We start from the raw sequence: 13,101 nt of genomic DNA on the forward strand, positions 1-13,101 counted from the left end.
ATTTACTGATGGTAGCCATTCTGGCAGGTGTGAGGTGACACTTCACTATAGTTTTAATTTGCATCTCTCAGATCACTAGTGACATTGAGCATTCTTTCATATGTTTGTTGGCCATCTGTATGTCCTCTTTGGAGAAGTGTCTCTTCAGGTCCGTAGCCCATTTTTTAATTGATTTGTTTATGTTTTTAGCATTGAGTTGTATGAGTTGTTTATAAATATTGGATATTAATTCCTTATCAAATGTATCATTGGCAAATATGTTTTCCCATTTAGTATGTTGTCTTTTCATTTTGTTGATGGTTTCATTGGCTGTATAAAAACTTTTTAGTTTGATGTAGTCCCATTTGTTTATTTTTTTCCTTTTGTTTCCCTTGCACAAGGAGATATATCTGAAAAAATATTGCTAAGAGAAATGTTAGAGATTTTACTATGTTTTCTTCTAGGAGTTTTATGGTTTCTAATCATACATTTAAGTCTTTAATACATTTTAGTCTATTCTTGTATATGGTATAAAAAGGTGATCTAGTTTCAGTTTTTTGCAAGAATCTATCCAATTTTTCCAACACAATTTATTCAATAGACTATCTTTACCCTATTGTATATCCCCCCACACTAAATGAACCATTAAGTTGACTACTGACTAGAGAAATACCAATCATTCAATAAGTGAGAGACACTATCATTATTAGTATAAAAAGCATTGCCTCAAAGGGATTCAACAGAATATTTCCTGTGTAATTAGTTAGAAACTAGTGTTAGTTGAAATGATCCAGGACCTGGTTTTTTCTTTTTTTATTTGAACTACTTAGTTTAACTCTGGTTTCTTCTGTAACATAGATTGTCCTTAAAAATAACATAGACAAGAGAGTAAGTATATTTTTAACCTTTTATAAACAATCATTACCAGAGATATGAAAAAAAAAAGTGTGTCAGTTTTCCTTTTTTAAAATCCTCATCCAGGATATATCTCTTGACTTATAGAGAGAGAGAGAGTGGGGAAAGAGAGAGAGAGAGAGAGGCATCAATTGGTTGTGTCCCATACACTCCCTAATCAGAAATCAAACCTGCAACCTAAGTATGTGCTCAGACCAGGAATGGAACTTACATCCTTTTTGGTGTACAGGACAATGTTCCAACCAACTGATCCATGGAGCCAGGGTGAGTCACCTTTATTAAAGGACTTCCTTAAGCATTAAAAATTACTTTGTTTTACCAGAACACATAGGAATAATAAGAATAACATAAATGCACTTATTTTGAATTAATAAAGTTTAATTCAAGCTGAATGGTGTGTTAATAGAAAAATACAGCTTTTTGTTTGAAAGCCTGGAAAATATATGAACATAGACTTTAGGTTATATCCTTAGGGAAGAATAACATAATTTAGTCTTCTTTCTCCTACAAAATACTGCCATTCCTTTTTTAGTTGTCCCTGGCCAAAAATAAGCCTAATTCTTATTCTGTGTAATATGTGTGAGGGAAGGGTTGTCTTAATGGAGGGCACCATCTGCTGGCTATAAGAGGTACTGGTTGTGAGAAGACTGCTATTTGCTGTTAAGCAGACTCTTCACAATATTTTATGTTCCTTCTAATTTCACCTAAAACCTGTCGTAAAAGACCAGAAGGGAAAACAGCTTTTTTATAAACATGGCCAAGTTGGGATTTTTGTAGTGGTTTGATTTGACTTTTGTGATTCTGAAATTGCTGTCACAGATTGAATTTTTAAAGAAAAATCATCATGCTAATAGGAGATCCCTGTCTTTATTTCTTCCCAGATCAATTTAAAAATATATGGTTATTGCTACCCCTCTTGCCCTTGCCTCTAGTCAATGCTTTTTTCTTTCTATTTATTGAAAGGATCTTAAATATTTTCACTGCTGTCTCTTATTTAGTTTCATTTTTATGAACATCTATTTACATCTGATAATATCAGAGTGAAGAATGTTTTCTTGATTTTTTTCCCAACAGCTATTAATAAAATATAAAAAGTAATATGTTTCCTTTAATTAATGACCATATTATTTTAATTTATTCAAAAGTTGTATAAACACTTTAATATAATGATGTTTCTTCTGTTTTACTTCCTATTCATATGGACATAAAATGTAAATATTTATAACAATATACATACACTAATTTTAAAAAATTAACTGCTTTCTCAATGTATTTGTTTCAAATTACTCTTTAGAAGAAAGGAAATTTTAACTTTATACTTAAAGGAACTAGAAAAACAACAGGTGAGCACAAGAAAGGAAATAATAAAGATCAGAGCAGAAGTTTTAAAAATAGACTCTTAAAAAAAATACAAAAGATCAATGCAACCAAGATCAAGTTCTTTAAAGAGATAAAATGATTGACAGACCTTTAACCAGACTCATCAAGAAAAAAAGATCCCTAGCCAGTGTGGCTCAGTTGATAGGAGCATTGTCCTGTACACCAAAAGGTTGCAGTTTGATTCCCAGTCAATGTACATACCTAGGTTGCTGGCTAGATCCCCAGTTCCCTCAAGGCATTTGCAGGAAACAACCTGTCAGGGCCAGCCTGACGGTTGAACCGGGCTGAGGTAGGGAGGTGGGAATTGAGAAAAGAAAGAAAGACAGGATAGTGGGATCGGGAGGACAACGAGTCATTGAGAGACTGCAGCAGCTTTATTAACTGTATAATGCCTTTTATACACAAACACTTGAATAGAATGTCTGTCAAGAGGAATGTATTCTTTGTTCCTCTTAATCTCTAAGGGAGAGACAGAGCAGAAGGACAAATTCTCGGTACAGTAAATCTCAGTAAATAGTTACAGACTTCTTGGTAAGCCATGAAAGGTTGCCTTCATTCTACTGATAATTGCCATCCAAACAAGCCTTGGAAAACTGCGTGGGTAGAGGACTGATCCTTGCTAGTCCCTTTGGGTGCAAGGACCGTGTCAGCTTACACCCGGTCTCCAACAACAACCAATCAATGTTTCTCTCTTTCTCTTCCCTTCTCTCTAATAATCAATGAAAATATCCTCAGGTGAGAATTTAAAAAAAAAAAGAAAGAAAAAAGAAACAAGAGAGATGACCCAAATAAATAAAATCATCAAGGAAAAAGAAGTAACAACTGACACCACAGAAATGCAAAGGATTATAAAAAAATATTATGCACCATTATATGCCAAATTGAAGAATCTTCATCCAATGCATAGAAACATGCAATCTCCCAAACTAAATCTGGACGAATCAGAGAATCTGGACAGATTACAACCAGCAAAATTGAAGCAATAATCAAAATCACCCAATGAACAGAAGTCTTGGACTGGATGGCTTCACAGGTGAATTTTACCAAAAATAAAAAGAAGAGCTAACACCTATCTTTCTCAAACTATTTCAAAAAAATTCAAAATGAGGAAAGGTTCCCAAGCTTATTTTATGATGTCAGCATAATCCTAATTACAAAAGCAGGTAAAGACGCTGCAAAGAAATAAAATTATAAGCCAATATCCCTCATGAACATAGATGCTAAAATCCTCCACAAAATATTAGCAAACCAGATCCAGCAATACATTAAAAGATCATACACCATGATCAAGTGGACTTTATTCTAGGATGCAAGGTTGATACAATGTCCACAAATCAATAAATGTGATATACCATATAAGCAAAATGAGGGATAAAATCATTTAGTAATATCAATAGATGCAGAAAAGCCATTTGTTGAAATTCCGCAACAATCCTATTTAATAAAAAGGGAATATGCTAATTGACCCTCACACCATCGCAAAGATGGCAGCATCCACAGCCATTAAGGAAAAATATGCTAATTACTGCCCCGCCCTCAAAGATGGTGATGCCCGCAGCCACAAGATGGCAGCGCTCAGTCACCTCAGCCCCACTGGGGCGGCAGGCACGCGGCAAGGCCGGGCCCTCCCCAAGGTGGGCCCGGCCTTGCCATGTGCCTGCCTCCAGAGTCCCCCAGTCCCCTCAGCCCCCCCAGCTGCCCAGGGCCACCCGAAGCTCAGGTAACCAGGGCCAGCTGAGGCTTGCACTGCTGGCAGTGGCAACAGCAGAGGTGTGATGGGGGCGTCACCTTCCTCTGAGTGCTGGGTCACCTCCAACCCCTGAGAACTCCCGGACTATAAGACAGGTCAGGTCGGGCTGACGGACCCCCCGCTAGAGCATGAATTTTTATGCACCAGGCCTCTAGTTTATGATAAAAACTATCAGCAAAGGGGGAATAGAGGGAGCTAGATGTTGCCAATCTTGGAGTCAGAAATGTGGCATCTCTGAAAATATTCTCAATCTGACCAGGTTCTAAGGGATAGGAGAGACCTGGGAATCATGAGAAAGACAGCAGGGGCCTTATGAGGTCTAAAGGTGAGAACAATTCAAACCTCCTCCTCAAGGGCTCAGTGAGGAAACTGCCAGACCCAGGACTATGCCTGATGGGCTAAGACATGTTCTATACAACCTGCCTGTAGAGCTGGACAATTGAGGGCGGATGCTCGGGTTTGAACTCCCATGCAAGGATCAGCCTGTGGCCTCCCTCAGATATTTCCATGGGTTCAACCATGTAGGAGAGGACTGGCCACTGGCAGGGATTCTGGATGACACATAAAGCTGCAGATCTCTAGACCACTACAGAAAAAGAGACTGTGGTTCCCTGATGCCAGCTCTCATGGGATTCATTGGCTCTGCAAGCCTGGGCCATGCCAGGAGACAGCTTGTGAGAAGCACCTGGGAGAGCTCCCATCCACCGATAGCCTGTGTATCTTCCCAGATCAGTGCCATCAAGAGTCTGGCCAAATTGACTTCCCCATTCCCCAACAAGAGTGCAGTGCAGGGAATCACTGACCCCATGATAAGGTCTGCTGGTCTGCTGTTTAATGGGCATACAAGTTGTGGATGTCTGAAGACAGGTCTGTGGGAACCAGCTGTGCATGTGCTTTCCTCAATGACTAGGCATCCAGGCATCCTGAGATTGACGTCTGAGTCTGAGACAGGTCAGAATAGTTTGGGACACAACTGACAGCCGCTGGGGGACACTCGGGGCTGCCAAGGTCCATCCAGCTCCAAGACAAGAGTTATGAATTCCCCTGAAGCCAGATCTCAAAATCTTGGAGGGAGATCTCCTGGGATCTTGAAATCCATTCCAGACCTACCCAGGGTCCCATGGGATAAGTCACAGTTGAAAATCATAATTGCCTGACAGGCCACAAGGCAAAAGGAAAGCAGGACTATGGGGTCTGACCATAACCACCATTCAAACCTCATCAATGCCCAAGTGTTGGGAAGTGCTGGCCCTGGATACTGTCTGGCAGACCAGGGCAGGCTGTATCCAACAGGCCCACATGGCCTGATAAGTAAGGTCCGATGCTCGAGTGTGATGCATGGGCCGGGCTCGCTGAGATCTGTCCCTGGACCTGGCCATAGACAGAGACTTTCGGGAACACTGCATGCTGCCAAGGTTCAGCCTGTTCCCAAACAGAGGTGCCTTTTCCCTTGAAGCCAGATCTCCCAGGAACCCCTTAGCCTTGACATACAGGGCAGTGCAGGGAAGTCAGCTTCTGAGGAACTCCTGGGAGATCTCTCTCCACAGAGGCCCTGGGTGTCTTTCTGGCACAAGGCCATACAGGGTGTGGCTGAAACAACCTTTCCTACTCAGCATCATGAGTGTGGTGGGGGGACCACTGGCCCTAAGATGACTGCTAATCTGGGTGGCACCCATTTCACAGACCAAGAAGTGCTGGGTGTCTGACATCTGGTGGCACAGAAACCAAGTGCACATGCATTGTGCGGTGCTGACTGGCCTTCCAGGTTCTATGGCACTGGTCCTCAGGTCAGAGCCAGGAAGAGATATTCTGGGCCACAGATGGGAGATTCCGGGGGACTCAGTCCCATCTTCCCAGGTTCATCTGGCTCCAAACCAGACTTATCAATTCTGAAGCCATATGATTGAGAATCTTAGAGCAAGATCTGGTGGGATCTTAGAAGCCATTCCAGGTTGGTCAGGGCTTTAGCAGTTGCAAGACGGCTGGGAATCATGTCTACTAGGTCCCTGGGCAAAAAACAACAGAGTCTTCTAGGGTCTTGGAGTAAGCACAATCCACTTCCTCTAAAGAGCTATGCAAATATAAGGGATTAGGATATACACCCTCTGCAGGAGTCATTTAGAAGAGCCTGCTTGTGGAGGTATAGATGAGACAGGTCCTGAATTTCAGCAGGCAGATTGTAAGGGACAAAGTAGCAAAGAGGATGACATAAGCAGACTTAGATGACAAAATCTACCTCTGGAGGAACAGTCCATAGAAGAGTTAAACAGGGATGTAGAGGAGCAGAGGAGAGAAAACTGGGAAGGCAAGCAGGGGACAGACTGTGGAGCCCTGGTGTGCTGAGATTCAGAGAAAAAAACCATATTTCCACATAAATAGGGAGAAGACATTGAGGACTTTTGAGCAAATGCACAATATTATCCCTGGAGGGACACAGACCCACAGACCACAGACTGAGGTCAATATACAGATGTTTTATTTCCTGCTGGGGACTGTGCTTTATTATAATTTTAAAATTAATTTATTCTCTATCAATAGTGCCTATTTATCTCTGGTTTGCTACAAGAATCATCCATTCTTTTGCTTTATGACCACTGATTTATGCATTTATGTTACCTATCTATCCATACAAATCACTCGGGGCTTTAACATCTTATTAAGTGAGACTTAGAAAAAAGTTAACCTGGTGCCAGGATAGAGAATGCCGTAAAGGTTGAAAGAAGAGAGACAGTGAGGAGGAGTGAATTCTGCACACATGTACCTAGACCTCCCTTCTAGATGTAACCTGGGCTGTGGTGCTACAGCCTCGAGGTTGGAAGATCAGGTGTGAAGGGAGGCAAGCCTGAACTCTGCTGCCAACTTGACACTTATCCCAGGGCAAGTCCTGTATTGCACATGGGGTACAAATATATTTTAAGGAGAAATGGTTTCAGATGTACCGCCCAAATTCAAATTTGCACTAAAGAGTAAAATAAAAGGAATGCATACTTTTCCCTCACTACTCTGTACAGGCCACATTTAGGGATTTGAGGAAAATCACAGATACATTTCCCATGGCATGTAACCAGCCAATCATAACACCTCATTCTTTAGGGGAGGTAACCTGGCCAATAGTCATAGCCATCCCATCAGGTCTGCTGCCCTATGGTCTGCCCTTGCTCACATACCTATCACTGTGTCCATGGGACTAATAGGTGGGGCTCTGTCTATGTCAAGCCATGTAACAAGGACACTGAGGGAAAATGCCTGGCATCAGAGGGCATACATAGAAAGCTATTTGGGAAGAATAAGTTCATTTATTTTTAAATATATTTTTATTGTTGACTAGAGGCCCGGTGCACAAAATTCGTGCACGGGGAGGGGGGGTGGTGTCCCTCAGCCCAGCCTGCACCCTCTCCAATGTGGGACCCCTCGAGGGATGTCCGACTGCCCATTTAGACGGGCAGTCAGACATCGCTCTCACAATCCAGGACTGCTGGCTCCCAACTGCTCGCCTGCCTGCCTTCCTGATTGCCCCTAACCGCTTCCACCTGCCAGCCTGATCACCCCCTAACCACTCCCCTGCCAGCCTGATTGATGCCTAACTGCTCCACTGCCAGCCTGTTTGCCCCTAACTGCCCTCCCCTACAGGCCTGGTCACCCATAACTGCCATCCCCTGCCAGCTTGTTCCCCCCCAACTGCTCTCCCCTGCAGGCCTGGGTCACCCCCAACTGCCCTCCCCTGCTGGCCTGATCACCTACAACTGCCCTCCCTTGCAGGCCTGGTCCCTCCCAACTGCCCGACCCTGCTGGCCATCTTGTGGTGGCCATCTTGTATCCACATGGGGGCAGGATCTTTGACCACATGGGGGCAGCCATCTTATGTGTTGGAGTGATGGTCAATCTGCATATTACTCTTTTATTAGATAGGATAGAGGCCTGGTGCACGAGTGGGGGCCAGCTGGTATGTCCTGAAGGGTGTCCTGGATCAGGGTGGGGGTTCCCTTGGGGCGTGGGACAGCCTGGGCGAGGGGCCTGTGGTGGTTTGCAGGCTGGCCACGCCCCCTGGTTACCCAAGCGGAGGCCCTGGTATCTGGGGTTTATTTACCTTCTACAATTAAAACTTTGTAGCCTGGAGCGGAGCCAAGCCTTCTGCTCGCTCCATGGGAGCAGCCATTTCTGTTGGCACTTATGAATCTAATATAATTGAAACTTTGTAGCCTTAAGCAAAGGCCTGGGCTGGCCAGGGCTGCAGAAGCTTGGCTTCCTCCATTGCCGGGGCAACCCTTGCCTCCCTCTCTTTCCAGCTCAGTGGCTGCCGCCATTTATGTTTGGATTTGTTTGCCTTCTATAATTGAAACTTTGTAGCCTTGAGTGGAGGCCTAGGCTAGGAAGGGCAGGCAGAAAGCTTGTCTTCCTCTGTTTCCGGGGAAACCCAAGCGTCCCTCCTGCTCTCTGTGGCTGCAGAGATCTTGATTGGGTTTATTTGTATATTTGCTCCTGATTGGCTGGTGGGCGTAACTGGTGAGCATGGCTTATGGGTGTAGCGAAGGTACAGTCAACTTGCATATTACTCTTTTATTAGGTAGGATTGTATTATAGATGTCTTCCATTTCCTCTCCCTTTCCCCCACTCAGCCCCTACTGACTGCTCCAGTTCTTCACTATCCTATTGCCCATGTCTTTGCATATCCTATATAATAAAGAATAATATGCAAAATGATGGTCACACCCTCACAAGATGGCTCCCTATGATCAGGCTGGCAGGGGAGTTAGTGAGGGATGACCAAATGACTGAACAGCAGGCTTCATGGGGTGACCAGGCTGGCGGGGGAGGCAGTTTTGGGCAACCAGGCCAGCAGGGGGTGCAGTTGAGGCTACCAGGCTGACAGGGGAGGCAGTTAGGGGCGACCAGGCTGGCAGAGGGGGCGGTTGGGGATGACTAGACTGGCAGGAGAGGGCAGTAACAGGCGACCAGACTGCTGGGAGGGGCAGTTAGGGGTGACCAGGCCAGTGGGGGATGCAGTTGGGGTTGACCAGGCTGGCAAGGGGGCAGTTGGAGGTAATTAGGCCGGCAGGGGCGGGCAATGAGAGGCAACTAGGTTGGTGGAGAGGGCAGTTGGGGGTGACCAGGCCAACAGGGGGGGAGAAGTTAAGGGCAACCAGACTGGCAGAAGGGGGCAGTTGGGGGTGACCAGGCCAGCAGAGGGGGCAGTTAGGGCTAACAAGGCAGGCAGGCAGGTGAGCGGTTGGGAGCCAGCGGTCCAGGATTGTGAGAGGGATTTCCAACTGCCGGTTTAGGCCAGATCCCCGAAATCAGGCCAAAACCGACAGTTGTACATCCCCTGAGGGTTCCCGGATTGGAGAGGGTGCAGGCTGGGCTGAGGGGACCCCCCCTGCACAAATTTTGTGCACCGGGCCTCAAGTAAGTATATAAGTTTTTTTGTTTATCTCTTCACATCCCCCCAACCCCACATCGAGATATGTTAGTCTGTTCCATCCTTCCAAGATTTGAGTCTTATTTTATTGGTCAATTCATTTTGTTCATTATATTCCATGAGTAAGTGAGATCCTATGATATTTGTCTTTCTCAGTTTGGCTTATTTCACTTAGCATAATATTTTCAAGGTCCATCCATGCTGTCACAAAGAGTAAGAGATCCTCTTTTATTCCATAGTGTAAATGTCCCACAGCTTTTTTATCCATACATCTACTGATGGGCACTTGGGCTGTTTCCAAATCTTACCTATCTACATTATAAAAGTCATGGGCCATCATGACCTAAATGACCATACAGACAACTGGTAACCAGGAAGTGCATGGAGCACATCTCGGTCCCTCCTCTGAGGCCCACAGGCTCCTATCACAGCAAGGCTTGTGGCCGGTGGGCAGGGTGGTGGGAGGGGTAGGTAGGGCAAGGAGGGTGTGGCAAGGTCGTTAGCCTCCAGCCAGGGGCTGGGCCAGAGGCCTAACGACCTCGCCTCTGCCACAGTGGCTGCAGATCAGGCCCAGAGAGAGAAGCAGGGCCTGATCTGCAGCTGCTGGGGCTCCTGGCAAGGCCCCAAGAGAGAGAGAGTCAAGGCCTGTACAGCAGCTGCCACGGAGGCTGCAGATCAGGCCTGGAGATAGGCCTGGAGACGCTGACTGGCATAGAAACCGACCAATCAGAACCAAATCTGGGTGAACTGCCAGGAGCAAATGGCTGCCTAGGAGGCAGAGTTTTTGACGTTGACTGGCATCAAAATCGACCAATCAGAACTAATCTGGGTGAACTGTGAAGGCAGAACCTAAGGTGGGGGCCAAAGAGGGCTTTTTAGGGCAACAGCTGTTTGGTGAAAGGTGTAAGAAAGTGGTTCAATTTTTTAATGACCGGTTTGGCAGTATAATGCATATGGCTGGCTATCAGTCCAGATATAGGGATTATGAATTTTTATCTGCCAAGAGCATCTCTTCCTGCTGAAAAAGGCTTTCTTTCCCCCCCCCCCCCATTTAAGCAATCCTATCCTATATAATCTATCTATACTACTAAAAGGATAATATGCTAATAAGACCAGGTTGACCTGCCCTCTTCTGGACAAAGCCATGGTGGTGGGACCTGAAGCAGAGGCAGTTAGGGGCAATCAAACCAGCAGGGGAGGGCAGTTGGGAGCAACCAGGCCAGCAGGGGAGGGCAGTTGGGGGTGACCAGGCCTGCAGGAGAGAGCTGTTGGGGGCAAGGAGGGTGGGCAGGGCCTCCCTCTGCAGGACAATTGATGGCAGGGCTCCCAGACTGTGAGAGGGCACAGGCCGGGCTGAGGGACCTCCCCCTCGTGCACTGGGCCTCTAGCTATAAATAATGCTACTATGAACATAGAGGTGCATATATTCTTTCTGATTGGTGTTTAGGGATATTTAGGATATATTCCCAGAGGTGGGATCACTGGGTCAAACAGAAGTTCCATTTTTAATTTTTCCATAGTGGCTGTACCAATTTGTATTCCCACCAGCAGTAAAATAGTGTTCCCTTTTCTCCACATCCTTGCCAATACTTGTTGTTTGTTGATTTTTTTATAACCATTCTGACAGGTGTGAGGTGATATCTCATTGTGGTTTTAATTTGCATTTCTCTAAGGTTTAGTGACTTTGGGCATTTTTTCATATGTCTCTTGGCCATTTGAATGTCCTCTTTGGAGAAATGCCTGTTCAGATCTTCTGCCCATTTTTTAATTGGATTTTTTGTCTTCCTTTTGTTGAGTTTTGGATATTATGGATTTGTATATTTTGGATATTAGCCCTATATCAGATGTATCATTGGCAAATATGTTCTCTTCCTTTTCATTTTGATGGTGGTTACATGCAGAAACTTTTTATTTTGATGTATCCCCATTTGTTTATTTTCTCTTTAGTTTCCTTTGCCCTAGGAAATATATCCTATCTAGTAAAAGAGTAATATCCAAATTGACCATCACTCCAACACACAAGATGGCCACCCCCATGTGGTCAAAGATGGCTGCCCCCATGTGGACACAAGATGGCTGCCACAAGATGGCCTGCAGGGGAGGGCAGTTGTGGGCAATCAGGCCAGCAGGGGAGGGCAGTTAGGGGCAATCAGGTTGGCAGGGGAGCAGTTAAGCATCAATCAGGCTGGCAGTTGAGTGGTTAGGGGGTAATCAGGCTGGCAGGCAGAAGCAGTTAGGGACAATCAGGAAGGCAGGCAGGTGAGCAGTTGGGAACCAGCAGTCCTGGATTGTGAGAGGGATGTCCGACTGCCCATTTAGGCCCGATCCTACTGGACCTCGAGTGGTCCCAGATTGGAGAGGGTGCAGGCTGGGCTGAGGGAAACACACTTCCATGCACAAATTTCGTGCATCGAGCCTCTAGTACAAGTATAAAAATGCCATAGATATGTGGATGTTATTTTGTATCCTGCTACCTTGCCAAATTTATTTATTAAGTCTAGTAGTTTCCTAGTGGAGTCTTTAGGGTTTTCTATGTACAATATCATGTCATCTGTGAATAATGACAGTTTTACTTTCTCCTTTCCAATTTGGATGTCCTTTATCTCTTCTTCTTGTCTGATTGCTGTGGCCAGAATTTCCAGTACTATGTTGAGTAAGAGTGGTGAAAGCAGACATCCTTGTCTTGTTCCTGTTCTTAAGGAAAATGCTTTCAGTTTTTGCCCATTAAGTATGATATTGGTTGTATGTTTGTCATACATGGCCTTTATTATGTTGAGGTATTATTCCTCTATTCCCACTTTACTAAGAGTTTTTATTTTAAAAAAAAAAAGGTGCTTTTCCATCCCTTTCCAGCATCCAAGATGTCGAAGAGAGGACGTGGTGGGTCCTCCGGGGTGAAATTCCGGATTTCCCTGGGTCTTCAGGTAGGAGCCGTGATCAACTGTGCTGACAACACAGGAGCCAAAAACCTGTACATTATTTCCGTGAAGGGGATCAAGGGACGACTGAACAGGCTTCCTGCCGCTGGTGTGGGTGACATGGTGATGGCCACAGTAAAAAAAGGCAAACCAGAGCTCAGAAAGAAGGTACATCCAGTGGTGGGAATTAGACAATGGAAGTCATACCGGAGAAAAGATGGCGTGTTTCTTTATTTTGAGGATAATGCAGGGGTCATAGTAAATAATAAAGGGGAAATGAAAGGTTCTGCCATCACAGGACCTGTTGCAAAGGAGTGTGCAGATTTGTGGCCCAGGATTGCGTCCAATGCTGGCAGCATTGCATGATTCTCTGGTGTGTTTGTAAAGAAAAACCCATTAAAAATCGGTGACATATTTTCTTTTTTAAAAAAAAAAGGGTGCTGGATTTTATCTAATACTTTTTCTGCATCTATTGATATGATCATGTGGTTTTTATCTTTCAACTGGTGGCCTGGTGCACAAAATTTATGCATGGAGGCTGGAGTTCCCTCAGCCCAGCCTGCACCCTCTCCAATCTGGGACCCCTTGGGGGATGTCTGACTTGCAATCTGGGATCGCTGGCTCCTAACCACTCACCTGCTTGCCTGCCTGATCGCCCCTAACTGCCTCTGCCTGCCTGCCTGATTTCCCCTAACCTCTCTGCCTGCCTGCCTGCCTGATCCCCCTAACTGCCTCTGCCTGCC

General features: G+C 45.2%; 1 protein-coding gene across 1 annotated transcript; it reads left to right on the forward strand.

Moving 5' to 3' along the window:
• The first annotated feature begins 12,291 nt into the window (after nucleotides 1-12,291).
• LOC307103839 (large ribosomal subunit protein uL14-like) lies at nucleotides 12,292-12,772 on the forward strand. Its single transcript, XM_079778379.1, has one exon. It carries the CDS (start codon nucleotides 12,302-12,304, stop codon nucleotides 12,722-12,724), a length of 423 nt encoding a protein of 140 aa, XP_079634505.1. The 5' UTR covers nucleotides 12,292-12,301; the 3' UTR covers nucleotides 12,725-12,772.
• Nucleotides 12,773-13,101: the final 329 nt, after the last annotated feature.

This window comes from Cnephaeus nilssonii (genome assembly GCF_951640355.1).
Source record: "Cnephaeus nilssonii genome assembly, chromosome: 7".
In the NCBI taxonomy this organism is placed as follows: domain Eukaryota; kingdom Metazoa; phylum Chordata; class Mammalia; order Chiroptera; family Vespertilionidae; genus Cnephaeus; species Cnephaeus nilssonii.

Excerpts from the sequence above, each read along its gene's own strand:
- LOC307103839 (XM_079778379.1), top strand. The coding sequence starts at position 12,302 with ATGTCGAAGAGAGGACGTGGTGGGTCCTCCGGGGTGAAATTCCGGATT.